The sequence below is a fragment of the Eptatretus burgeri genome, chromosome 18 (genome assembly GCF_056783735.1).
Source record: "Eptatretus burgeri isolate ZD-2024b chromosome 18, Ebu_testis_v1, whole genome shotgun sequence".
Classification (NCBI taxonomy): domain Eukaryota; kingdom Metazoa; phylum Chordata; class Myxini; order Myxiniformes; family Myxinidae; genus Eptatretus; species Eptatretus burgeri.
In genome coordinates, this window is record NC_140978.1 from 12,364,030 (window position 1) to 12,390,316 (window position 26,287).

Here is a 26,287-nt window from a genome sequence, read left to right on the forward strand (position 1 = left end):
ATCCTCCCGAGAATCCAGCATATACAACTTCTGAAAAGTGTGGGGGCCAGAACACACCCCGATGAACAACTGGAAACAACTGGAAATAAGTCAGAGATGGTACCATCACACCTCACAGCACTCTCAGTTGCAGAGTACAGTTCAGATATCAGATTGATCAGTTTTGGTGGCACCCCACGAAGACAAATAATCCTCCAAAGGGCATCCCGATTCACTGAATCAAACGCTTCACAGATATCAACTTTGGCTGCAAGCAGCCCCTGCCAAAACTCTCGTCTGCATTTGGTCAGGACCCAAAAAGCAAGGATACGGTCAATTGTTGACCTCTTTGGTGTAAAGCCTGACTGCTCTGGACGCTGGTGCTCAAGCAGATGGTGGTGAACCCTATCAATAATTATCCAAGCAAAGACCTTGCCCGGCACTGAGAGCAGCGTCACCCCTCGGTAGTTGTTGAAGTCTTCGCGATCACCCTTCCCTTTCCAGAGAGGGACAACAAGGCCCCTCTTCCGGTCAGTTGGGATGATGCCTGTGTTCCAGGCAGATCACAGAACTGCATGCAATAACACGAGTACAGCATTTCCACCAACCTTGAGAAGTTCAGCATGCATGCCACAGATCGCAGGAGCTTCACCCCCATTTCAACCGGTTCACCGCAGCCTGTGTTTCCACAAACAAATGTGGACCACAGTTCATTGGAGGGTCAGCAACAGGGATTGTAACACCCCTGACATCCATCTCAACAGCTGTTGGATCAGCCTGGTACAGCCGCTCAAAGTAACCCACCAAGCGGGTCTTCACTTCGGACTCCTCTGTCAAGAGCCCACCACCTTCTGCTCTAACTGCAGTACACCGAGGGATGGGCTTGGAGGAATGAAATGCACAAACTCTCCTGTAAACAGGATGAGAATCACTTGACCACAGGTGATGCTCGACCCCCTCACAGATTCCTCGCACATCGGCCTCCTTGCCCACCCTTGGTGCACATACAGGTTTACGCCTGAACTCCCTGAACAGCTCAGCTCTGCCATTCAGCCTGGCCCTGTGACTATGGTCAATGGTATCCAGTGTCCCTTGAGAGATAAAATTCTTCTTCGCCCGATGTTGAGTTCCAACACATCTCCCGGCAACATCAAAGAAGGTGGTCTTGAAGGCACTCCACAACTCTTCAGGATCTCCCAAAGCACCCAGATCCCCCAAATCTCCACTCAGCCTGTTCGTAAAGTCTTCAGCTACCCTCTCATCCTTGAGCTTACCAACATCCATCCTAGGCTGGGATGGTACCATTCTCTTGGATTTAAGCTGCAACTTCAGTGATGCGACAACAAGCCTGTGGTCAGTATTGAGGAACTGAGCACTCCGGAAGACCCTGCCATTCTGGATATTCCTTCAGTGACCATGAACGAGCACATGGTCAATTTCCTTTGCCACACTGCCAGCGGTGGAATACCAAGGTTAGTGATGAGCCTGTGGGTGCTGAAACCATGAACCAGCCACCCTAAGTCCATGACTTCTTGCAAAGTCAAGGAACTTTGTGCTGTTCCGGTTCACAGTTTCCGGACCCGTGGGGACCAACACACATCTCATTACCATCCCTATCAGTTCCACTCGATGCATTGAAATCCCCCAAGACTAGAAGTGTATCTCGCCTGGGGCACTGATCAACCACAGACTCGAGTGTGGCATAGAATGCGTCCTTCATGGTGAGATCACTCGCCTCTGTCGGAGCATATACAGAGACAGGGAAATGACACCCAAGGAGTGATGAATCCTTCGTCTCATAATAGGCTTCTTGACAGGTGTTACTTCAATTATCATTGGAGTCAGCTTATTGGACACAGCTCCAGCAACTCCTTGGGCATGGTAACCATCAGAGTGACCAGACCAATTGTAGGTGTAACCACCTGCCATGATCTTGCCTCAATCCGGTCTCCAAACCGAAGAGAGTGCTGCATTACCGATGTTCAAATGCTTGAGCTCAGATGATAACAGAGGCAGGTGATCATCCTCTCTTCGGGGTAGGACATTCGAGGCACCCACCCGAGGGGACCGCCTCGGGTTAACCCAAGGAGACCGCCTTCTGGTGGACGACACCTCAGCACCAACCCGACACACACTACCGCAATCTGACCTGGGAAAGTTACCCCGTGGTTTCCCTCCTATCATCAAAGATTGGGGGTCCTGAAGGATTTGCCCCAATCCCGTCATCCGGTGAGCTGCCCTGCGAAGGGCAGCTGCACAGGAGGTACTCCCACTGATTGTGTTTTCAATTTTTTGTTTGTCCTTTAAGAATGTTTTGCAGAATGAAGGGCTTTACGGTGACCGGTGTGCAAATCCTGCCACTAATAAAAAGTAACCCAACTGCAGGAGACACAGTTGGGCACTCGAAATGGATGGCTGTTGGTTCACCAAGGAGCTCCTCCACCCTTTGATAAGTTTTGTTTTTAATCCTGCTGGGTGTCCATCTGGATCCTTTCTTAAATAATGGTGTTACATTTACTACTCTCCAATCCTCCGGTACCTGTCCGCCTCCAGTGAGCAACTGAAAATATCCGTTAATATCTCGCTTACCTGCTCAGCCACTTCCCTCAATACTCTCGGGTGCACATTATCTGGACCCGGAGCCTTATCTTCTCTTAGATTACCTTGCTGTTCCTTTACTTCCTCCACTCCATCCTGGATCTTCTGTAAAAGCCCTTTATCACCTCGTTCATAGATACTCTCAGCTATTGGCAATTCCCCTGACTGTTCTTGTGTCAAAGTTGAAGCAAAATACCTATTTAATAAGCCTGCTATCTTGCTTTCCTCACTAACCACTCTCCCGGTGCTATTCCTCAATCGGCCTACACTGGTCCTAACATGTTCTTGTTTCCCTGATATATTTAAAGAAATCCTTGCTATTATGTTTATGATTCTTAGCTATGTTCTTCTCATACTCTCTTTTGGCTTGCCGAGGTATTTTTCTTAACTTTCCTCTGTTTACTCCGACAGTGATATAAATCTAACTCCAGTTCTGTTATTTTAAACCGAATAAATGCATTCTGCTTCTCCTTAATAGCGTTCCTGATCTCACTACTCAACCACTCTGGTCTCTTTATGCTTCTTGTTTTACACCTCATTGGAATCTGCTTACTCTGTGCTCTACACATTTGCTCCTTGAAGGTTTTCCATTTCTCTGATGCTGATTGTCATCTTATTAGCTTCTCCCAATCTACATCACCCAACTCTCTCCTCATTCCTTCAAGGTTTGCCTTCCTGAAATCTCAGAGCCACTATCCTGAACTCTAACCCTTAACAGAATCCTTGCACACACGATGTTATGGTGACTTGATCTTAAATGCTCCCCTGCCTCCACCGCCTCCACCATATCGGGATCGTGACTTAAAAGGAGGTCTAACACTGCATTCCCCTCGTGGGCTTATCTACAAACTGGGTTAAAAAGCAATCCTGGACTAAAACTAGGAAATCGTCTTTCCCTCTGCCAGTTCCCTGTTACTGGACCCAATCTATTCCTGGCAAGTTGAAATCTCCCATCATCAATACTCTTCCCAAACCACATGCCCTTCTGAATTCTTTATGTACTCCTCCTTCCTCCTCTTCCTTTACACCTGGAGCCCTATACAAGCATCTTGCCAGTATATTACTGTTTTTACAATCTTTAATCTCTACACATGCAGAACTTCTACATTAATTCCCTCCTTTATATCACCCCTTTCTCTTGATGCAATGTTGTCTTTTACCCAGATTGCTCGTCGTCTGATCCTTTTTTTATTCCTTTCACACCGATGCACCTTGTAGCCTTCTATTCCTATCCTCCAGTTGCTCTCCTTAAACTATGGCTCACTTCACTGTGACTTACTGCTGTTGATATTAAATCCTTCCTTTTCTCCAACAGCCTCATCTCATATCACAAATTTTGATTCAGACCAGGTCACTCTACCTTGGACATGTTGCTTCTTCTCACGCAACATTGGATGGAGGCCTTCAATGTCAGGCATGAGATCAGGGCCATCTCTCTCGACATATCTCGTGCTTTCGATCATCTGGCACCCCACGTTGCTCTCCAAACTATCTGCCAATGGCATGCAAGGTCAACTCCACACCAGGCTTGCTGACTTCCTCAACTTTAGTGACCAAAGTGTGGCACTCAATGGAATCCTTTAATCTCTTCTCCCTGTCAATGCTGGTGTGCCCCAAGGCAGTGTTCTGGACCCATTCCTGTTTCTATTCTTCAGTAATGATCTCTCTGACTCTGGAAAATCCCCTTTATCTATTTGCTGATGACTCCACCCACTGCTGTGATATCCTTCATCATTCAGACAGGCAGACTGCAGCCTCTTCCCTCTCTTCGGATCTTGAAAAATCAAAAACTGGTCAAACATTTGGAATATGTCTTTCAATCCTGACAAATCTCACACGATCACTTTCCCCCTCCGTAAGGACCATCTGGCAACCTCCCCTTCATCTACTTTCTTAACAATCCACATAAGGAAGTTCAGTCACTGAAACTCCTGGGTCTCACTATCAGCCATAATCCTTGGTGAAACCACATTTCAAAGTTGGCCTCAAAAACCAGCCGTCGACTGGGCATCCTCCATCATACAAAGTCTTTCCTTTGCACACCTGAACTCCTATCTACCTACAAGGCTTTCATCTGCAGCTCGATGGGGTACTGCTCTCCCCTCTGGGCTGGCTCGCCTGCCTCACAACCTTCTCAGCTTGACGCCATGGAAACCAAGGCCTTTAAGATTATCGGAATTTCCTGCAATGAGGCTCAGTCTATGGGTATATCACTTCGCCATTGCAGACAGGTCTGTTGTCTCTGTCTTCTTAAGCCTCCTTTCTGGTCTTGCACCCTCTGCTCTTTCCATGCTTTGTCCCCTCCCTCCAGGTTTTTTCTAGGGTGTATACAGTGCACCATCAACCCACTTGTGTGGAATTCCTTAAATCCAGGATCACTGCTCACCTCCACTCATTTGTTCCTCTATTTTCCCACCTGTGAAACAAACTTCCACATTCTCTTCAATGTCATTTTTCTCTCCAGTTCCTCGAGATAGCTTGTTCACCACCATCTCAGATCATCCCGCAATCCAAAACCATGATCTTTCGACCCTCACTAACCAACCTTCCCCCCCCTCCCCCAATCCCAACCCCACCCCAAGCTCTCATCCTTCCGAATTTCCAGTTTTTTTTGAGAGTTTCCTTCAGTATCCATCGTGTCCAACCCCATGCATCCTTTCCTATCCCCCATCTTTCCCCACACCCATTATTTGTCCAAGTCTCCCCCCATCTTGTCCTTCACCTCTACTGTTGGTGTTCTCCTCTCCCACTCCTTTTTCCTGTTCTTTTTGTCTTGTTACATTCTGATCCGTTCAGTGTACGAGATCTCCCACGAGCCTTGACTCTGTACCACTTTTTGTTTTTTAAAATGTCTACTTCCTTGCAATCCCAGTCGAGATGATGTTCTTCTGCATCAACCTTCTGACCCTGTTCCTCATCAGTCAGTCATGGTTTGTTGATTTCCATACGCAGCATCTTCAATTATCTGACAAATCGCATGCATTGCATTCTCCCATCTCCATATGGTTTCATAGCAACACGAATAGTGCTTCTATATCTAATATGTTATAATCCATTGCTTCTATATCTAAAATGGAGGTTTTTGCAGCAGAACATGACATTTTATAATTATACATATTTCCTTCCACAAAACATTTGCTTACAATGCCCATCAGCATATTTCTCAACAGCACCTGCATGTACATTATTGCCACCTCTCAACAAAGGTTGGGAATACAACTTGGCCTGAAGACATTTGAAAAACTGCAGACAGTTTGCTATGGTGAGGTCATGCAAGAAACATTTGAAATGGCCTTTCGTACTTGTCCTGAATACATCTCCACTGAAGGCACGTGACAGCCTCCATTCTGCTGAGACAAAAGTGTGTCCAAACCTGGAGAATACCTTGAAAAATAATGTAATAATAATTTTGCAAAAACATTAACAAGCTCATTAAAGTTCCCTTTTTATTATTTTTTTTCTTTTTTCAGCGTTCCTCATTGACATACCTGATAAATGGCCATTAAAACGAATATAACTGTGTTTGGATAAACATAACTGGGATCATTTAATTAATTTGTTTTAGTGACTTATTTATTTATCATTATCCTTGCTTCTTACTTTCTACATACATGTTTGGCAGAAGAAGCTGTTGCCCTGTTTCATCTCATCAGAGATATTAATGGTTTAAGTTTCTTGTCTTGGGAGTTGTCCTCTAATGTACTTAGGAATTGACACCAAAGGGAGAATAATTGCATTTGATTGATCTCCGCTTTGAAAGGAAAAGCGGAGATCGTTTTTGAATGGATGATGTTGTTTTTATAAATAGCTGTGACCACCATGCAGAGAAATAATACGAAGAAAAATCTTGTCCAGGGTTTTTATTTTTTCTTACAACTGGAAGTCATTTTCACAAGGAATCGGAAGCAACATAAATCCAGGAGGGGGCCATTCGGCCCATCGAGCCTGTGCGATCCTGCCAATATTCATGTACCCATTTATCTCCACTGCGTCAAGGTGCCTTTATCCAATTCTGGTTTAACAAATCCACTGTGTCTGCTACCACCACCTTTCCAGGGAGACCATCCCAGGCATTAACCACCCTCTGAGTCTGAGTGAAACACCGCTGCTTCAATGTCATCCTAACTCCTCGTCTTTACTCTCAAGCTCTGGTTCCTGGTCCTATCAGTGTCAATTTTGAAGAAAAACTTCTGCACTTGGTCCTTCGATACACCTCATTATTTTCAATGTCTCTATCATATATATATTCCCTTGTTACCCCCTCTTTTCTGATGTAGAAAGTCCTCTCCTTCAGTCGCTTCTCATGGCGCTTCGTCTAACTAGCCCTGGAATTGATCTCGTTGCTCTACCCTATTACCCTCTCAATTGAAACTGTTCTTCCTCAGATGTGACCAAAACTGAACACAACATTCCAGATGAGCCCTCACTAAATTCTTATTCAGTTTTAACACTACCTCGTTTGATTTGTAATTAATCTCCAATGGATACAACCTAAAATCCGATTTATGGATGATGAAGAAGCCTTTCGGCCATGTTTAGTTTTTTTTTTTTGTCAACAGCTGACCTTGACTCGCAGGTTGCGCAATGCAAATCTTAAATATCTATAATGAGATTAAATTAATTTGTTCCTAATTATGAACTGCTATGAGGTAATGAAAAAAACCGAAGATGATAAAAGTTAAATTCGTTCTACATCTGGGCAATTTTAATATATATATATATATATATATATATATATATATATATATATATATATATATATATATATATATATTTGATATTGCCAGTAATCTGTTCTTATTGATTACTACGTTAAGGCGATTATTATTGCAATAATTGTGTTAATCATTGCACATGCTAATCCCTTTCTTGTCCTGTTGATCCACCGGAGGTTTAAGGAGGTTGGTGTTGACTTGGGAGGTGGGGGGGGGGGTGGTCGTCGGTGCGGGAAAGAGCGATAGGGTTTATCAGTTGATGTCAGCTCTCACCCTGAAAAGCTATGCACCACCATCATCATCATGGTATTTTAATTTGTGAAATGAAAGTGTCTGAACGCTGCGAGTTGAGCTTGATTGTTCCTTAGAAAATGTATTTCAACCTCGTAATATTCCACAGGGATCCTTGTGTTGATGTTACACCAGGTGTGTGAGACTGCACTTTGGAGCGTATGCCTCTCCGCCTCAACCCCCCTCCCTACACCCACACTTGTTAACCACAGTTCAGGTTTTCCTTTGGATAAAGCACAATGTTTGTTCGATGATGGCTGTATGTAAATATGTTTCAAATGTTGCAAGTCGCTTTCATAAATCATGATACTTTCTATTTCGTTCTTTTCTGCACCCTTTACTTTTGTATCGTCATTCTTTGTCATGTTCTCGTGAATGCTTAATTGTTTACTCAGGAAGTAAACTTTTCTGGCTTCTTTGTCTTTGGGTGCAGTTTACCCATCTGGCAGTGTGGGGCAGTGTCATGTCTTGGGTCATCTTCTTCCTCGGCTATTCGGAATTTTGGCCCGTCATTCCTCTTGCTCCTGACATGGCGGGGCAGGTAAGTCTGGGAATGCGTTCTTGGTTCAGATGATTGAAGGCAAGGCTTGCCTCACGAAGTCGAGATGAGATGCCCAAAAATCATTTTGTATTGTTTAAGATGAGTGAAATCAGGTGATTTGTGGGTTGAGTGGAGGAGGGGGGAGGGAGGGTGAGTGGGGTGAGGGAGGGAGAGGAGAGTGGTGGTGGCAGGTAGGCAGGTTTGTAAATAAATATCAAATTCCAATCGAAGACTAAGAAGTGGAGCGGAATACCAATGTGTGGTATCATTTGATAATGTTGTGAAAATTGTTGCAGTTAGCAGTCACTGTGCTCGTTTTGCCCATGTTGATACGTTGGAGGCTTTTCTCACGGCCGCTTGTTCTTGAACACAAGCGAGGGCGTTGTCCTTTGGAAAACTGATCTCTGAAAAAGGATTTGTGTGTGTGGGGAAGCCGGTAATCTCACTGGGCATGTAATTAACTTGCAGTGGGAGCCTTGAGGCAGGTCCTTCCTACCTCCTATTCTATTTACTAATTTATACATTTATTTTGGTTGACGCATGCTTTCAGCTTCGTTTCTGGTCGCTACCTTGCATATTGTTGTTGGATGCCTCGAAATTTTGAATAGCACTTGTGATTATTACAGTCTGCCAGTACCCCTTTTTTAAGTTCTCCAATTCAGTTATCTTGCAAATGGGCATTAAATTTCCCATTCCATTACTTTTTAATAAAAATACCGTTCAAATCGAATGGTTGTACATTACACATGTCCCTCGATGTAGCAATTTGTAATGTTCATGATTAAGGAGGCATATACCTCATGTACCATGTAATCTATAACTTGACCTCGCAACCAAGATTACCTTGTCAAATCATGACTCTCAACAGGGGGTATTGCATTTGGTCCATTTATTAGTTAGTTGGTTTGTATGCACATCATGTGCGAATGTCAGCCACAAACGTCACTTAGTGGGAGCCAGTTTTACAGGTTGTCTTTGTTCAACCGAGTACCTCAATAAGTATGTACTTTTGGAAGGTAAGTACATCTGCAGAGTCGGTATGATTGGAATGTGAGTACCTCTATAAAATACATGTGATTGGAACCTGAATCGACAGAATAAAACCAAAAAGGTCCGTTTGTCCACTGCATGAACATAAACTTACGTCGTCAATGCATCGTCTGCACGCAGGCACCAAAGAAAATCCATCGTACAAAACAATTCCCGGTGAGGGTTTGCAATCACTGCTTGCTCTTTCTCGTTGTTGTTATCCCCATGCTTTAAAAAGAATAAAAAATAACGCGATGATATTGCAATCAGTTCAATCTGTCTATCCTGTGTGTCCTCTCTGTCTGTCTGTCAGTCCGTCGTGCTATCTCCTCCTAAACGGTTGTGCAGAAATTCACCAAATTGATAGTGACTGGTGCGGGCCCGTTGGGGCGGGTCCGTAGGTGCGTGCCAGTATGTGCAGCTTCGTGCCTGCAGTATCAGGTCCCCAGCAATTGTGACGTCATATCAAACGAAGAAGAAGAAGAATTGTGACGCCCCCTCTCTCTCGCCCCCCCTCTCGCCCCCCTCTCTCCCTCTCTCTCCCCCCTTCTCTCTCCCCCCTTCTCTGTCCCCCTCCTCTCTCCCTCCCCTCTCTTGCCCCCCGCACCCCTCTCTCGCCCTTCTCTCTCGCCCTTCTCTCTCGCCCTTCTCTCTCGCCCTTCTCTCTCGCCCTTCTCTCTCGCCCCCTCCTCTCTCCCTCCTCCTCTCTCCCCCCTCCTCTCTCGTCCCTCTCTCTGTAAATGTATTCACAAATGTCTACCAAGTACAACGATTAATTCCAACCTTGGAAAAAACAGCTTTCAAACCCTTGGGAAACAGCTGTTTCCCTTGGGAAAATTCAAACCTTGGGATTAATTCATAATTTGAATAATAATCAAACCTTGGGAGTTTGGCACATACCCAGGTATGGCACATACCCAGAGAAAGGCACATACCCAGGTCCCCAGTGTCGATTGTGACGTCATACCAAACGAAGAAGAAGAATTGTGAAGTCAATCCTTCAAAAAATTTTTAAAAATTAATTAAATAAACATTAATTGTGACGTCATTCGTGATGTCATAGCACCGTGTCCTGTCATTGGTTCACAGATGCATGGCTGTAACTTGGGAACTGCTCGTCCGATCGATATCAAACCTCGAAAAGGCACATCCGCGGGTCCCCGGCAATATTCCTGGCAAGTTTCAATCCGATCGGACTGGTGGTCGTCCGGTTATTAAAAATTTGGGGAAAAATTTGCATGATAAGGTGAGAAGGTGGAACGACACCTTCAGCTGCCATATATACACCTTTTCAACACTGAAAAGCAGTAAAATGGCCGTAACTTGGGAATCGCTCATCCTATTGACATCAAACCTCGAAAAGGCACATCTGCGGGTCCCCGGCAATATTCCTGGCAAGTTTCAATCGGATCAGACCGGCGGTCGTCGAGAAACGGCGGTCGCAGACAAACAAACAGACAGACAGACACACAGAGATTGCTGGAATTATATTGAAGATGATCGACACATGGCAAGAAGGCGGGAGGTGCAGTATCATTTTTGGCCTCGCCCCTTGGTGTCCCGGGGTGGCGTCAAAAGGTCGAATACCACAAAATGCAATTATAGGCACATGTTAAACAAAACTTTGTATGTGCAGTCAACATTGGGGGACGCATGGAATACAGTGCCTTCAGAAAGTATTCACACCCCTCGACTTTTGTCACATTTTGTTGTGCTCCAGCCTGAATTTAAAATGGATTAGATTTTAAATTTTTTGTTGCTGATCTAAACAAAATACCCCAGAATGACAAAGTGAAAACATGTTTCTAGAAAGTGGAATTTTTTTTTTTTTTTTAGAAATCTTTACAAATCGATTAAAAATGAAAAACTGAAATGTCTTGCATCAATAACAATTCAACCCCTTTGCTATGAACTCCATATTGAGCTCAGGTGCATCCAATTTCCTTTGATCATCCTTGAGATGTCTCCACAACTTCATTGGAGTATACCTATAGCCAATTCAATTGATCGGACATGATTTAGAAAGAAACACACCTTTCTCTGTAACGTCCCACAGTTGACATTGCATGTCAGAGCAGAAACTCTACCATGAAGTCCAAGGAACTGTCTGCAGAATTCAGAGGTAGAATTTTTAGGAGGAAAAGATCTGTGGAGGGGTATCAAACAATTTGTAGAGTGCTGAAAGTTCCCAAGATCCCAGTGAGCTCCATCATTAGGAAATGGAAAGAATATGGAACTATCCAGACTCTTCCTAGAGCTGGCTGTCTGACCAAAGAAGGACCTTGGTCTGGGAGGTGACCAAGAATCCAATGACCGCTCTGACAGAACTACAGAGTTCCTTGGCTGAGATGGGAGAACCTGCCGGAAGGACAACAATCTCTGCAGCACATCACAAATCTAGGCTTTATCAGAGAGTGGCCAGCCAGAAGCCATTCCTGAGAAAAAGGTACACGACAGCATGCCTGGAGTTTGCATAAAGGCACGTGAAGGACTCTAAGAGCATGAGGCAAAAGATTCTGTGGTCTATGAGACTAAAATTGAACTCTTTGGCTTGAATGCAAAGTGCTACGTCTGGCAGAAACCGAGCACAGCTCATCACCCATCTAACACCAACCCTACCGTGAAGCATAGTGGTGGCAGCATCATGCGATGAGGATGCTTTTCAGCAGCAGGGACTGTGAGACTTTTAAGCTTCGAGGGAACAATTAATGGAGCCAAATACAGGCAAATCCTTGAGGAGAACCTGCTTCAGAGTGCAAAATACCTTTGACTGTGGTGAAGATTTGCATTGCAACAGGAAAATGACCCCAAGCATACAGCCAAAGCAACACTGGAATGGCTTCAGAACAAGAATGTGAAAGTGCTTGAGTGGCTCAGCCAAAGCTCAGACTTGAATCCCACTGAAAATCTGTGGAAATATTTGAAGATTGTTGTTGACCGACGCTCCACATTCATCTTGATTGAGCTTCAGCAAATCTGCATGGAAGAATGGGAGAAAATCCCCAAATTCAGATGTGCAAAGCTGTAACAGACATACCCAAGAAGACTTGAAACTGTAATCGCTGCCAAAGGAACTTCTACAAAGTATTGACTCAGGGGGTTGAACACTTACTGTCACAAGACATTTTAGCTTTTCGTTTGTAAAAAATTTTGAAAAACATATTTTCACTTTGTCATTATCGGGTATTTTGTGTGGATCGGTGACAAAAAATTTAAATTTAATCCATTTTAAATTCAGGCTTTCACACAACAAAATGTGACAAAAGTCATGCGGTGTGAATACTTTTTTAAGGCTGTGTGTGTGTGTGTGTGTGTGTGTGTGTGTGTGTGTGTGTGTGTGTGTGTGTGTGTGTGTATGTATGTATGTATGTATGTATTTAGGCCAAAATATGCCTGGTATTGATTTCATGGTGAAGGTGGCTGGCTTAAGATATTTGGGTCTTGAGTTTGAGCCCCGTCAGTCTGTTGAAATAGCACCATGTGGGTTGACTCAGCTTGATCATCCTTCTGACGTGTGTAAAATGAGTACCACCTTACTGGTAACAGAAAATGATGCAACCAGCAGCCATAGGATGCATACTAAACAGCATCATCATGGCCAAAACATTGATGGGAAAATAAGTATACAGAACCACATTTGAATCAGAGCTCGAGACATTGTTTTTTTGCCATTTTCTATTTCTGTTCAGAATATAAGATCTAAAGTGATTGTAAACTTGTACAATACACCTTTGTTTTTGAATGTAGACATATTTGTGAGCTCTGAGCTCACAGCTGCTGTATTAATGTTGGGTGGTTGGGTTGTTGGGAGGGTGGAGGGGGGGGTGGAGGGGTGTGGGGGGGGGGCACCTGTGGAGATTTGAATCTGCACACAACTCTTTGGTATGAAATTGTGTTGTTCAATCCATCATGCCTTTCCAGCAGCCAAATGTCGTGGTTGTCTTGTAAACTCAAATCTACTTGTACGTGGCACTTCACTCGATTCTTCATGCAGTTCAGATAGAAGCTGGATAATTCGAGGAAGCGATTATCACATAATTTTATGTGGTTGGGTTTTTTATTTTATTTTTTGTTAACCTTCTCTTGAAAGCTCGTCAGCAACACGGATGAAAAGCGTGAGAATTTATACTTGTTCTTTTGACTTGATTCTCTTTCCTGTCTCGATTGCCTTCCTGTTTCTCTTCATACACCTTCCAGATTGCTTTTGATACATAAATTTACTGTGACATCGTTTCCATTTGGTTAAACCCCAGCAGGCATGCTGATCCCAAAGTAGTGCCATTAATGGTACATGGGGAAGGTTTGCTACTTATCTTAAAATCCCACATCTAGTGTGGCCCTGCAAATAGGCTTTTGTGTGCTGTAACACAAGGTTACATTTCTGCCTTCATCCTTTGTTTCTGCGGTATCTGTGCTTTGTGTTTTACTGGCCTTTTATCAGCACAACGGGCTACTTTTACAGGCAGCAAAGGTTTCCTTTGGTGTTTTTTTTTTCTGGTTTGGAACATTAGTTTGCATTGGCGTTATGTCCAGGGATTGTGTTATCATTGTGCAGTGCGGTATGCGTGGGCACTGTCATTATTTGTTTATTAAAAAAGAAAAAAAACAGAAAAGGAGACAAGTTGCTGCTTTTATTCTTTAGAATTCTTTAAACATCATCTGACTTATTTCCTCCATGATCTTGAAAACGTTTTACAAGGAGATGCATTTCAAAAGAGCTTTGACAGCAGGCATTACAGGTGTTCCTTGGTCCGCTGCACAGAACGGTCGGTGCCAAGTCCTCTGACACATGTTTTTGAAAACGTTTGACGTTTGCTATTCTGGTTTCCTGCAGTGAAATTTATTTTCCCTTGCAATGACATTGATGTGAACTGCGAAATTTGTTGCATAATTTGAAGACGCTAATGATTTTTTTTTTTTTTGTATACCTTGGTCGAGGCTCGTATGAGAGCTAACACACAACTCACAGCAAGGAGGCATGAGACAAGAGGGGCGGGAGTGGAAGGGACAAAACAGTGGGGAACAGACACATTAGGTGAACTGTGGAAGGGAGAGGGATGGGGATGGGACGGGGAACATGGCGAAGAGAAGATGGACATTTCAGGGACTTTCAGGAAGGAAAGCAGGAGAAATGAAGGAAGTGGGCTTGGGTGGATTATCGGGGGTAGAAAAGATCGAGGATTTGGATGGGGGAAGATAAGAGGTGGTGGTGAACAGCTGTTTTGAAAGCCTGGAGGGAAGAATGGGAAAGAATAGAGTGAGGAAGTTTATTCCAAAGGTGGGAAAAAAGAGGAATGAAAGAGTGAAGATGAGCAGTGAAGATTATCAAAATTTGATTCGAGTACAAATTTATATAAAATACATTTTGACGACGTCTTGTGTGTGTTTAACTTCGTGGGCATAAATCGATCTTAATCCATTCTTGCATTTCCTTTGTCCTCCACTCTTCAGCCTGTCCTGCTTTGGCCCATCCCTTCTTCCTGAAAGTCAGTTAACATCTCTGCAATTCACAAACGGGGTACATAAACAGATCCTATCAATTACATCCAGAACAGTAAGCTTGCTTCCAATTATGAGCAAAATCATGGAATCCATCTATGCTGCTTTTCAATCTTTTCACTTTTCAAACAGTCTGACCCCCTGACTATCAATTTTAATTGTGACCTGGCCACTCAAGGAACCCTGGAAATGCTACTGCTTCTTTCTCAGCATTGACCAGAGGTCCCAAATCTGAAACAAGATGTCAGAACCGTCTTCCTGGACATATATTGGGCATTTGACAAAGGCTGGCAACCTGTTGATCTTGCCAAGCTCTCTACCCATGCAAACAAGGCTGTCTTCATACTTTGTGACGTCCTGCACTCGTCCAGTCAATGTGCTGCTGTCAATCGAATCTTCTCTCTTTCTGGAGGCTGGAGTGCCTGAAAGTAATGTCCTAGGCTCAGTCTTATTCCTCATCTTCGTCAATTACCTCTGCAATATTCTATATAAAACACTTCCTTTTTGCATATTATTCCACATTGTATTGTATAGTTTCTCCATCCCACTGACAGGTGGGCAGCTGCCCCTTAACTCTCTTCCGATCTGGAATTTATTAAATGCTGGTCCAACATTATTTTTTTAACATTAGGAAGTCTGGGTCTCACTCGTTTGCTCTGGAAGGATCGTCAAACGAAACCACCTATATGTTCCCATCGTCGGCCACAGGAAAGAGTTCAATGTCTTGAAGCTCTTGACATTTTCTTCAGCCTTGGCATCTCCAAGGTTGACTGTTGCAAAGTGTACCAGACATATGCTTCACAGAGCGTCGGTGCTACTAAAACAGTTTATTGGCAAGGGTTACATTGGGTGGCTTGTCATTGCCTTCCACGCTTTGTCTCGGCTCTATTCTCTAAATGCTGAGCGCCAAGCAAGGAAGCAGCACATGTCATTTTTGAAGTCTTTGGCTTGACCCGGCCGGGGTTTCAACCGTCGACCTCCCAGACTCAGAGCAGATGCCCTTAATCATTATACATGTGTGTGTATAATTTATTTTGTTTCAGTCATCGGGTTCATCCGGTTACCTGGCTCCAGTCCCAGTGAACAGTGTCAAAGCGGGTATGGCGGGCAACTAATTTGATTGTCCTCGACCGTATAACGTGTCTATCCACAATGATACCATACCGAGTGAGACCACTAAGTCAGGAGATGCGCCGCACTTATTCTCTGTTGTACACCTGATCTCAATTAACAACCTAGCGGAGTCATTCGGCGCATAGCACATCCTCGTTATGGGTGCTAATCACCCATATTCAGTTTGTCCTTTAATGATTATGCACAATTGCAATCATGATCACAACCACCCAAATGCACCAAGAGACCAAGTGGTTTTAAAATGTAATTGGGAAAACACAGAGTGAGAATACAAAGAGAAGTAAGCAATCATGAACAAATAAACACCCATTTCCCCTGTGCCGAATCCGCACCCACAATTCAAAGAACGATTCAGAATTCAGAATCCACCACCTCTTATCTTCCCCCATCCAAATCCTCGATCTTTTCTACCCCCGATAATCCACCCAAGCCCACTTCCTTCATTTCTCCTGCTTTCCTTCCTGAAAGTCCCTGAAATGTCCATCTTCTCTTCGCCATGTTCCCCGTCCCATCCCCATCCCTCTCCCTTCCACAGTTCACCTAATGTGTCTGTTCCCCACTGTTTTGTCCCTTCCACTCCCGCCCCTCTTGTCTCATGCCTCCTTGCTGTGAGTTGTGTGTTAGCTCTCATACGAGCCTCAACCAAGGTATACAAAAAAAACAAAAAAAAAACGAAGGGGAGCCTTAAATATCTCGGTCTTGATGCCTCAGTCATACCACAGGAGATACACAATAAAAAGTGACAGACAGGTTGGAAAATACCCAGGCTGTGTTCAGCAAGACACAGCTTTTAACCCCTTTGTGGAGACACAAACAAGCAAAGGAACAAATCATGCCGCAGTCCAATCCTGGGCATGAGGAGGAGGGCGGGTGTGGCTTGCTGGGTGGGGTGTGGCAGAGACTGCAGCAGCAAAGTGGGGGGGGGCAATTTCGGGGGAACCCCTGCAGCAACTCGCATGCAGGTTCCCCTGTGAGGTTCTCGGCATCTGCTTGCCCTCACGTGGATGGGAGGCCAACTTCCGATTTTCACCGATACGGCAACGCAGGGCCAATCTCCGCCAAAAATGCATATGTGCTGGAGGTACCTTGGGTCAGGTCTTGGACAACCCACCCCCCACCCCCACAAACCCCACGACCTGCAAGGACAAGCGTGTGTACGTCTGAAAATCATGGAAAAAAAAACGTCATGAGAATGCTTGACAATATGAGACCAGTCACTTCCTCCTTGTGAAACTCCCAAAAATTCCTTGTGAAAGTTCCAAAAGGTTTTCCACATGCACCTCCACTGTTTTCTTTCTCTTTGTCTTTTCCTGAGGTGGTTCAATGCCACTCTTCCCTCTAGAGTTTCAAACAGGTGGTGCACTCACATTCCATCTCATCCCCCATCCCTACCTGTGATCTTTGCCACTCACATTAACCCTACCTATCCCTATGTTCCATGTTGCAGGTGCTGTTTCCTCCCTTATTCTCTTTAGTCTTTTCTGGTCATTCATTTCCTTGCTTTACACATCCACCTGTGGCCCCCACTGTGCCACTATCAGTTCATTGCTTTGTTACATTCTGTCACACTGCTCTTCCAATGGCCTGCTTTGTGTTCCCATATGAAATCATGGCTGCTTATATGGGGATCCCAGGTTCAAATCCTATATACCGTATGCCTGTCCAGCATCTCCAAATATCCAGATAAGTACTTAATGTAGAAGTCCATTTAATTTGTTTGTATGCAGCACAAGGCTGCAGAGTCGCATCATTGGCTGAGGGCACGGCTATGCCGCTGATGCAATGCTCTCTACTGGTTAGGGCAGGAATTTGGAATTTGGCCACGGTGCTGACATCTCTTCGTGAAGGACACCGTGGGATCCTTAACGTCCACCAACGAATGCTGGCAGATGGGACCTCCATCCAAGGGACCGCACACATTGATGAATCATCCTACCTGCGAAACACCAGGATGACAGTTTTCTAACTGGGTCGGGATTCAAACCCAGGCTAGACAGCTTCGAAGCGAGTGTGCATACCTGCAGGCTATCCTGTCAGCCCTATAATTCCACTGATGTCTACTAATGTATTTGTCTTCATGTTATTTACACACAGGCCCGATGATGTGCCTTGGATGGAAAAAAATATATATATTTTTTGCCTTTGCTCCTTTTCCACAGTGTATGTTATTCAAATCCTAGCAGCTTATTAATTACAGCACTTCCTGCCGAGCTAAATTATCTCAGACAAATTTATCTTTACTCCAAATAACTCTATTCACTGCTCAGCCAATCGCAGCATATTCCTTCCAGCTATGCTGCGTATTTGTTTGAAAATACTGTGTTGTGCATTCTCAATGATGATGAAAAATTTCAGTGCGGAGACAAAGGGTCAGCAAAATATATACATTCCACTTATTGAGAATCTGCTCGAGTTGAAACTGGCTCGAGGTATGATTTATGCACCAATTCATGCATGTCATAACAAAATTACTTTGGGCAATGAAAGAATATACTTGCAGAAACGTTTGAAGATATGTTAGAAGGTTGTTTTTTTTTTAGTCTCGCCCCGAAGGGGATGTGAGATGATCACAATTCCCGTGTGTGTGTGTGTGTGTGTGTGTGTGTGTGTGTGTGTGTGTGTGTGTGTGTGTGTGTGTGTGTGTGTGTGTGTCTGTGTGTGTCCGTGTCTATATACAGGGTGTTTCAAAGAGAGTGATGCAACTTTAAATGTTTATTTACAAAGGAATAGAAACTTCAGGAACGTAAACCACACATTTCTTGAAAGCTTATGACATGGTATTTTCTATCACTGATTGCTAGTGCAGTTAGCCACTGGGAGAGTTAGTGAGAGCCCAAGGTGTGAAGTTGGCATTTACGCAAAATCTTTGCAATTGATGCTCTCGATGTGTGCCCCTCCATGATTCAGACAGGCGTTGATCCTGACTCCAAAGTTCTGTCCAACTTTCCTGTAGGTCTCATGTGGCACTGACTGGAGGTAGTCTGTCACCTCCTGCTTCAGATCATCTCGGGTGGTTGGTGTAGACTGAGCCCTTGGCAATCTCCCAGAACCAGTAGTCCAGAGGGTTCAAGTCTGGGCTATGGTGTGCCCAGTCATGAGTGGTACTCAGGGCAACGAGGCAGTTTCTGTTGTTATTCTTGTCATTCTCAAACCAGTAAGGCCCTCGCGTTCTCCATCTTACATTTAAGGCACAGAAGCATGTGACCTTAGGCCCTTTCAGGTACCTCTCAGTGATCTGCTCAAGTGGTTCTGCTCCCCAGAAAATGTTGTGGTTGTTGATGTCACCATTCAAGTGGAAATGGGCTTCATCACTGAACCAGATCAGGTTGATCCAAATTGGGGATGGCTCCATCCTGTCACTGAGCCATATCAAGTCTCCTCCTCATGTCATGTTGACTCAGTTTATGCCTAATGGAGATGATGTATGAGAAAAAGCTTCAGTTCCTTATTGAGGATACACCAGACTGATGTTGGTTTGATGCCGAGCATCTGGGAGGCCAGCAGTGGGTCTTCTTGGGAGTGTCCACTGCAGAATCCCCGAAAGCGTCGATGTTGGCTTGGCTCTTGGTTACTCATGCTGGCCTGACACTGTTGTTCTTGCTGTCGTTGTGCACTGTACCCTTGTGCTCAAAATGTTTCACAACATGTTGAATGGCACAATTTGTGGGTCCATCACGTGTTCTGAGGTCGTATTCCCAGCAGAACTTCCGGCGGGTGTCGACATATGATTTAGTCTCACATTACAGAGCCACCACTTTTGGCTTCTGCTTCACTGTCAATGGCAGAATTGAGTGACGGATCTATAAATCCCAGGGAACAAATACGACGCCAACACCACCAATCCCTGCAAAGGAAAATGGTAGGTATGGGTGAAAAAACAAAGAAATGGCAGGAAGTCAAAGTTGTATCAATGTTTTTAGTTCCTTGTGGAGGATCTCTGTCTTACTCACGTTATTGTTCTTCATCTTCTTCTTGTGGACTTTTTAGATCCTCCTGGAGGATCTCTAAGTCTTACGTTGTTGTTCTTGTGGACTTTTTTGTTTCACAGCCTACAGTTTTCATCGAAACTTCCTTAAACTTGGCATATATATGTAAAAATACCCTGCACAGACAGTAACCATCTCCGATTTTGAAAATTCTTCCGAGAAAAAAAGTTACGACGTCAAAATATCTCCGCTAATGGAAATCGCCTAGAAATTATTTGAAACTCGGCAAGCTTTTTTAATTTTGTTTGCGGGAATCGAACAGGGCATTAGCAGAGATGAAGTACCGCACATATGATACATCACTATGACGTCATATCAATTTTTATGACGTCATTCCTATTTTTTGACATTTTTTGTTTCACAACCCAGAGTTTTCATCGGATCTTCGTGAAACTTTCCACGTATATGCAGAAAGCCCACGCGTAGGCAGTAACCATCTCTGATTTTGGAAAATCTTACTAGAAAAAAAGTTAACGTCATAATATCGCCGCCAATGGAAATCACCTATACCATTATCTCTGAAACTAGGCAAGCTGGTTGAATTTTGTTTGCGGGAATCAAGCCAGGCATTAGCACAGATAATTTATCGCAAACCTGATACATCACAATGACGTCATATTCGTTTTTATGACGGCATCATTAAGAGGACGAGGATCTTAGCTCATTTGAGCTTGTTGAAACACCCTGTCATTCTTGCTTTAAAAATGTTTTGCTCTGCAGCTGCTTTTCTGATCAATGAAAAACTTGAAATATATAATACAAGGGACTCTCAATGCATACTATTTTATTGCTAACTCTTACGTCGTAGGTCACATGGTACAGCAGCCACATTGGATTAAAGGAAAGAAAAAAAACTGGACATTTCCTCGCAAACCGTTCAAAAAAAAAAATAGAAACATGGCATATTGCCATCAACTCCCCATGGGGTATATAGAGTGACACCAATGATGCCATCAGCGAAGTTTTATTCCAGCCATAATGCCATCCATCCATTGGGACCATACTCTGTGCAGAGCGTTGGTGCTGCCTTGGCAGTTGAATTGAAATCCTTATCCAAAAAATCTGAAACTTCATAAATATGATCTCTGACCCTGACATTAGTGAAGAATGAAATTGTTGATGTTCATAACCTCTGCCAAGAAACTATCTAACATAATAGGGTGGCCGCATGGATGATAAGGGTATATGGGCCATCAGAGCAGTGGCCCATAATAGCAGCGTGTTCAGTTAACGATGGTATTTTTGTTCAGAATGAACGAGTGAGGCGAGACTATGCATTCCTACGAGTGCTGTTCTAGTCTTGTCATGCTGTTGCTTTAAGTTCAGCATCAATGCAAAAACAGTTGGAACACAGTGCTCTTTTACAGTTCGAAATGCACACTGACAAGTGTGTTGAGTTGAACCCTTGGAAAGGTTCCAATTTGAGCACTTACTCAGAAGCGAATCTATATCCTTTGCCATTATTTTACCCGTCACTTTAACCAAACTGTTCCACAAATTTTGATAGTATAACCCCAGAGGAACTTTTTTACCCATAGGGTGCTCTTCATGCTCTCCATTGCTGGCAGCCTGAATTGCTGAGAGGAAGTCTGGTGAGAAATTGGCGGTTCAAAGGGTAGGCTCTGCGAACAGTAATTAGTGGGGTTAAACGCAAGCCAGATGGCAGGCTGCCGTGCCTGGCCTGCTTGCCGGGTTGTTGCCAACACTCATTGACTTGCAAATGGTGCCTACACCCAGTATAGGGATTAGAACACGTGCTTGTTGCTCGCCCGCATGGTTACACACTTGTACAGGCAAAATCTGGTGTCTAGAATCCTGTATGTAGTTTCTGGAACCTTTTAATTTATTCAGGAATGGCTTTGCTCTGGCCCACCACCTATTGGCTGCAGTGGTGTTATTCCTTGTGAAAGGTTATCTTTTTCTTTTTTTTCCACTCCTCGTTGGACAGTTGAATGAATGTCATGAACAGGGGGAATAATCATTTATTTTCAGGTATTTGTGTTGATTTTGCTTCAATGGACATTTTCCTTTAAAAGTATTTGAAGGTTGTTTGTTTTTTTGGGGGTTTTTTTTGATACGAGCAAAGACAATGTTTACCTTTACCTTTTTGAAATTTCAAAAAGGGCAATGGCAAACCACATAGTATGTTCTCTGTCTATTACCTGCTTCAACAGTAGCGAAGCTCTGGAAAGAACATGGCCATCAACGTAACTGAACCATATTGGCAGATGAAGGTTTTTGGTGAACCACAACTGGCCATTGAAGAGCAATAAAATTATATTTTAGCATTGAAAAAATTCGAGCTTGAATTGCAGCGATTTAAAAATTTTTTTTTTATTTTTTGCTCGACTTTTCGTGCTTATTGCTTCATCTTCCATCAGATTTTACCTCCGGTCAATTGTCCGAGTACTCTGCAGTGTCATCGTGCTATGGAGTATGCCAAAAATAGCCCATAACCATTTGGTACTCTGAGATGCCACCTTGATAGATCGACAGTGCTTGGTTTGTCGTGAACAGTTTTTGATGTTTACACCTCCAAATGCTCTCGTATTTTCAGGAGTGTTTTTGCAATTGATATGGTGTCTATCTCGCATATCGAGGTTCATTTCCTCACAAAAACCTTGACAAATCTGGCGTTTCTCTTTTATTTATTTTGCAATTATCATGATTATTATCGTTGTTGTTTATGCACGGAAAAAAACCTTCATCTTCCCCAGAAATGACAGACTGCAATGTTGGAAAGAATACTTGAATTTTAATTTATCTTAGGTGGAACAATTCATGTTGATGGTTTATTAAAAATTAGAACGGCACTCATAGAGCGCATACCTCTGCCAGGCTGAACCGTTTGCGTTTTGTATCCCATCCATAGGCTGGATCTGCGTCCCGACCTGAACCAAAATCGAATTGGCTTGTTCTTGTCACCGACTTGTCTACCAAATTTTGTCATAATCTGTGCACAACTTTTGAAATATCATACTATATATCGAATTTGGCTCCGTCTCTCAATGGTGAAAAATCACTTGTATTCTCATATCGAGAACTGGATTTTCACCAAAATTGAATCAAGTCGTCCTTGTCAGACACCCAACCCGTCCACCAAATTTCATCCGCGAATCCATCCATAACTTTTTGAGATACCCTGCTCACAAACAGACAGACAAACAAACAAACTGACAGACTGGTGAAAACGCCCTCCGTTCACCTTCGGTGTTGGAGGTAATAAACCACATTTATAAACTCTCCCATTTGGTTTTTTTTTTACAAACTGATTCCTTCCACAACCCATAACATTGTTGGCAGATGTAAAGATATGTGGTGGCACCAAATTTTTGAATGAGAAGGAAATGTGTAATACTGATTGGAACGTGTGCCCAAGCCTGGTGTTGGCTTGGTGGTTAGGGTGGCTGGCTGGCTTGGGATCCTCAGGTCCTGAGTTTGAGCCCCGTCTGCCACTGGATTAACACCAGGTGGGGTTGACTCAGCTTGTCATCCTTCCGAGGTCAGTGAAATGAGCACCAGTATACTGGTATTGGGGGCACAGCATCAGTGGCATAGTCGTGCCCCAACAAAATGATAGCTACCTGACAGCCAAGCTGCCATGTGCAATAAGAAGAAGAAGGTGTACACATTATCATTGTGAAATACTGTATTACAAAACACACACTACTATTGTTCTGCAAAATGCCATCTCAGTTATTCTCTTCTTTCATCTCTTCCAATCCATCTTCCTCTTTAAGGAATATATAACCTCTGGCTATGTCTGTGAATGAATAATAATAATAATAATAATAATAAATTAAACAATCCTGCTAATGAAATGATGCAGGTGATTTTGTGCCAATTAAATGAGCCGCTGCTATCTTCTTGGCTGCCGTTCACGTGTTCTAATTTTATTTTAATTCTCAAAAACGAGCTTCGATAAGTTACAATTTGTTGAAAACGTATGAAGTGAAGCTCCTGAATTTATGGAGGGTGATTTGAAAATGATGACCGAGGTAAGAACCTTGATGATTTAAGCTTTTGTTTGAAGTGTGACATGCTCGAATTGTTTGTGAATGTCACAGTATAAATCTCTCGGCGAAGTTGTCGTGATCCCCATTTTTCAAATCGCAGCGGCATGGTCTGATATTTAAGTGGAACTGCAGCTGGTGAGATTGTCAACCATCCACCAGTTCCGCATCCAAGATTCTTTATGCATCCTAACTTCCATTGCTAACAACTGAATATGAATACATGATACAGATTTATAGAACTGCCACAGAGTGAATCTTTGATGCAGAACTGGCAGGTATATGACCCCTAAAGCTTTCTGAGGGTTCACTTATTGCAAAGGCTATAATATGTCCGTGAAACATTCTTCATTGGGGATCGAGACGTAGCAGTTTCCATTTGTTCACAAAACTACTCGACATCATTTGCATCCACCCTCATGCGACAAATCTTATGTCATAGATGAACAGAGGCTATCAATTACTTCCCTAGCAACCCACACCCATCTGTTGCATTCAAGTGCAGTATAGCCTCAGGTTTTCTCTCACCTTTGCCGTAATATGAACTGATGAGATTCATCTGCACTTCCCTTCCGCACCAACAAGCCCCTTAGATGGTTTGGCACATGTAAAAGACATCCTCACCCACTAAACCAATTTCTCATGGTGACTTTGTTATCAATTTTCTTTGAGTATTGCTTTCTTGTTTTACTGAAACAGAACATCCTACTAGTTTATTTATGCCTCATGTCTATGAGTAGGTAGACGTCGGTTACAGCAACGCGTCCACTCAACAGAATGGCTGCACAAATTAGCTTGGGATCCAAAAGGCAGCCTAAGATGCTTGCCGTGAACGAGTTCTTTGCTCTGCTGACGTTTGTAACGATGCCAATGCCGAAAAGGCATTATGTTTTTGCGGCAATAAATGTCATTGTAAGCCATGTTCAGAACTTTTTTGCTGAGAGCATCCATGTTGGCTAACGTTAAAATATAAGCACATAATATACCATCAATCGTGACTGTCTCATGCGAGTGAAATAACTGTTTTTTTAATTGGAAGAGGGTGAAAGTCCTTGCATAATCCTTATAAAACATTGTATTCCCCAGTAATATCTCACAAATGCAGCTGTGGTCATGTGAGACGAAAGCTACTTCCTTGTTCACATATTATACTGACACAACTCTATTAAAGTGCCATTTGTGTAAGTTGTTTCTTCATGGAGCCATACTAGTTCTTTCGGAAAATGCATCTAATTCTTATCCTCCACCTCCTCCACCTCCTCCTCCTCCTTCTCCTCCTCCTCCGTGACTATTTTCTGGTAAGGAAAGGCCTGTGAAACGTAAGATCAAAAGAGCTAGCTAGGAATGTGCACTAGAAAATTACTGAACATGACAATACAAGCTTTACGTATGTGTAGTAGAGCCTTTTTACCAATTCCATAGAGAAGGCACGGCATATCGAGAGAGAGAGAGAGAGAGAGAGAGAGAGAGAGAGAGAGAGAGAGAGAGAGAGAGAGAGAGAGAGAGAGAGAGAGAGAGAGAGAGAGAGAGAGACAGAGAGAGAGAGAGAGAGAGAGAGAGAGAGAGAGATAGATATATATAGATATATATATATATAGATCTTATCTATATATATAAATATATATAGATCTTATCTATATATATAAATATATATAGATCTTATCTATATATATATATATATATATATATATATATATATATATATATAGATCTTATATATATATATATATATATATATATATATATATATATATATATATATATATCTTATATATATATATATATATATATATATATATATATATATATATATATATATATATATATATATATATATATATATATATATATATATATATATATATATATATATATATATATATATATATATCTTATATATATATATATATATATAGATCTTATATATATATATATATATATATATATATATATATATATAGATCTTATATATATATATATATATATATATATATATATATATATATATATATATATATATATATATATATATATATATATATATATATATATATATATATATATATATATAGATCTTATATATATATATATATATATATATATATATATATATATATATATATATATATATATATTGTGGGAGAGTGTGGTAGAGAAGTGAAAAAGAGAGTGCAGGCAGGGTGGAGTGGGTGGAGAAGAGTTGCAGGAGTGATTTGTGACAGAAGGGTAGCTGCAAGAGTGAAGGGGAAAGTATATGAGACGGTAGTGAGTCCAGCTATGTTGTATGGTTTGGAGGCGTTGGCGCTAACAAAAAGACAGGAAGCGGAGCTGGAGGTGGCAGAGTTAAAGATGCTGCGATTCTCGTTGGGAGTGACGAGGATGGATAGGATAAGGAATGAGTATATGAGAGGGACAGCACAGGTAGGACGGTTTGGAGACAAAGTGAGAGAGGCGAGATTGAGATGGTTTGGAGACAAAGTGAGAGAGGCGAGATTGAGATGG

The 26,287-nt window shown here is 42.7% G+C and overlaps 1 protein-coding gene across 3 annotated transcripts in view; it reads left to right on the plus strand.

Moving 5' to 3' along the window:
* The window catches only part of LOC147008622 (phospholipid-transporting ATPase IA-like), a 449,885-nt gene that overhangs the window by 322,464 nt on the left and 101,134 nt on the right, over positions 1 to 26,287 (plus strand). For all 3 annotated transcript variants that reach the window (XR_015053196.1, XM_085863761.1, XM_085863762.1), the window contains one exon: positions 8,017 to 8,124. Coding sequence is in view for 2 of the 3 variants with exons in the window: in XM_085863761.1 (XP_085719887.1) it covers positions 8,017 to 8,124 (108 nt within the window). In the remaining variant the exon portion in view is untranslated. The remainder of the gene's footprint in view (positions 1 to 8,016; positions 8,125 to 26,287) is intronic.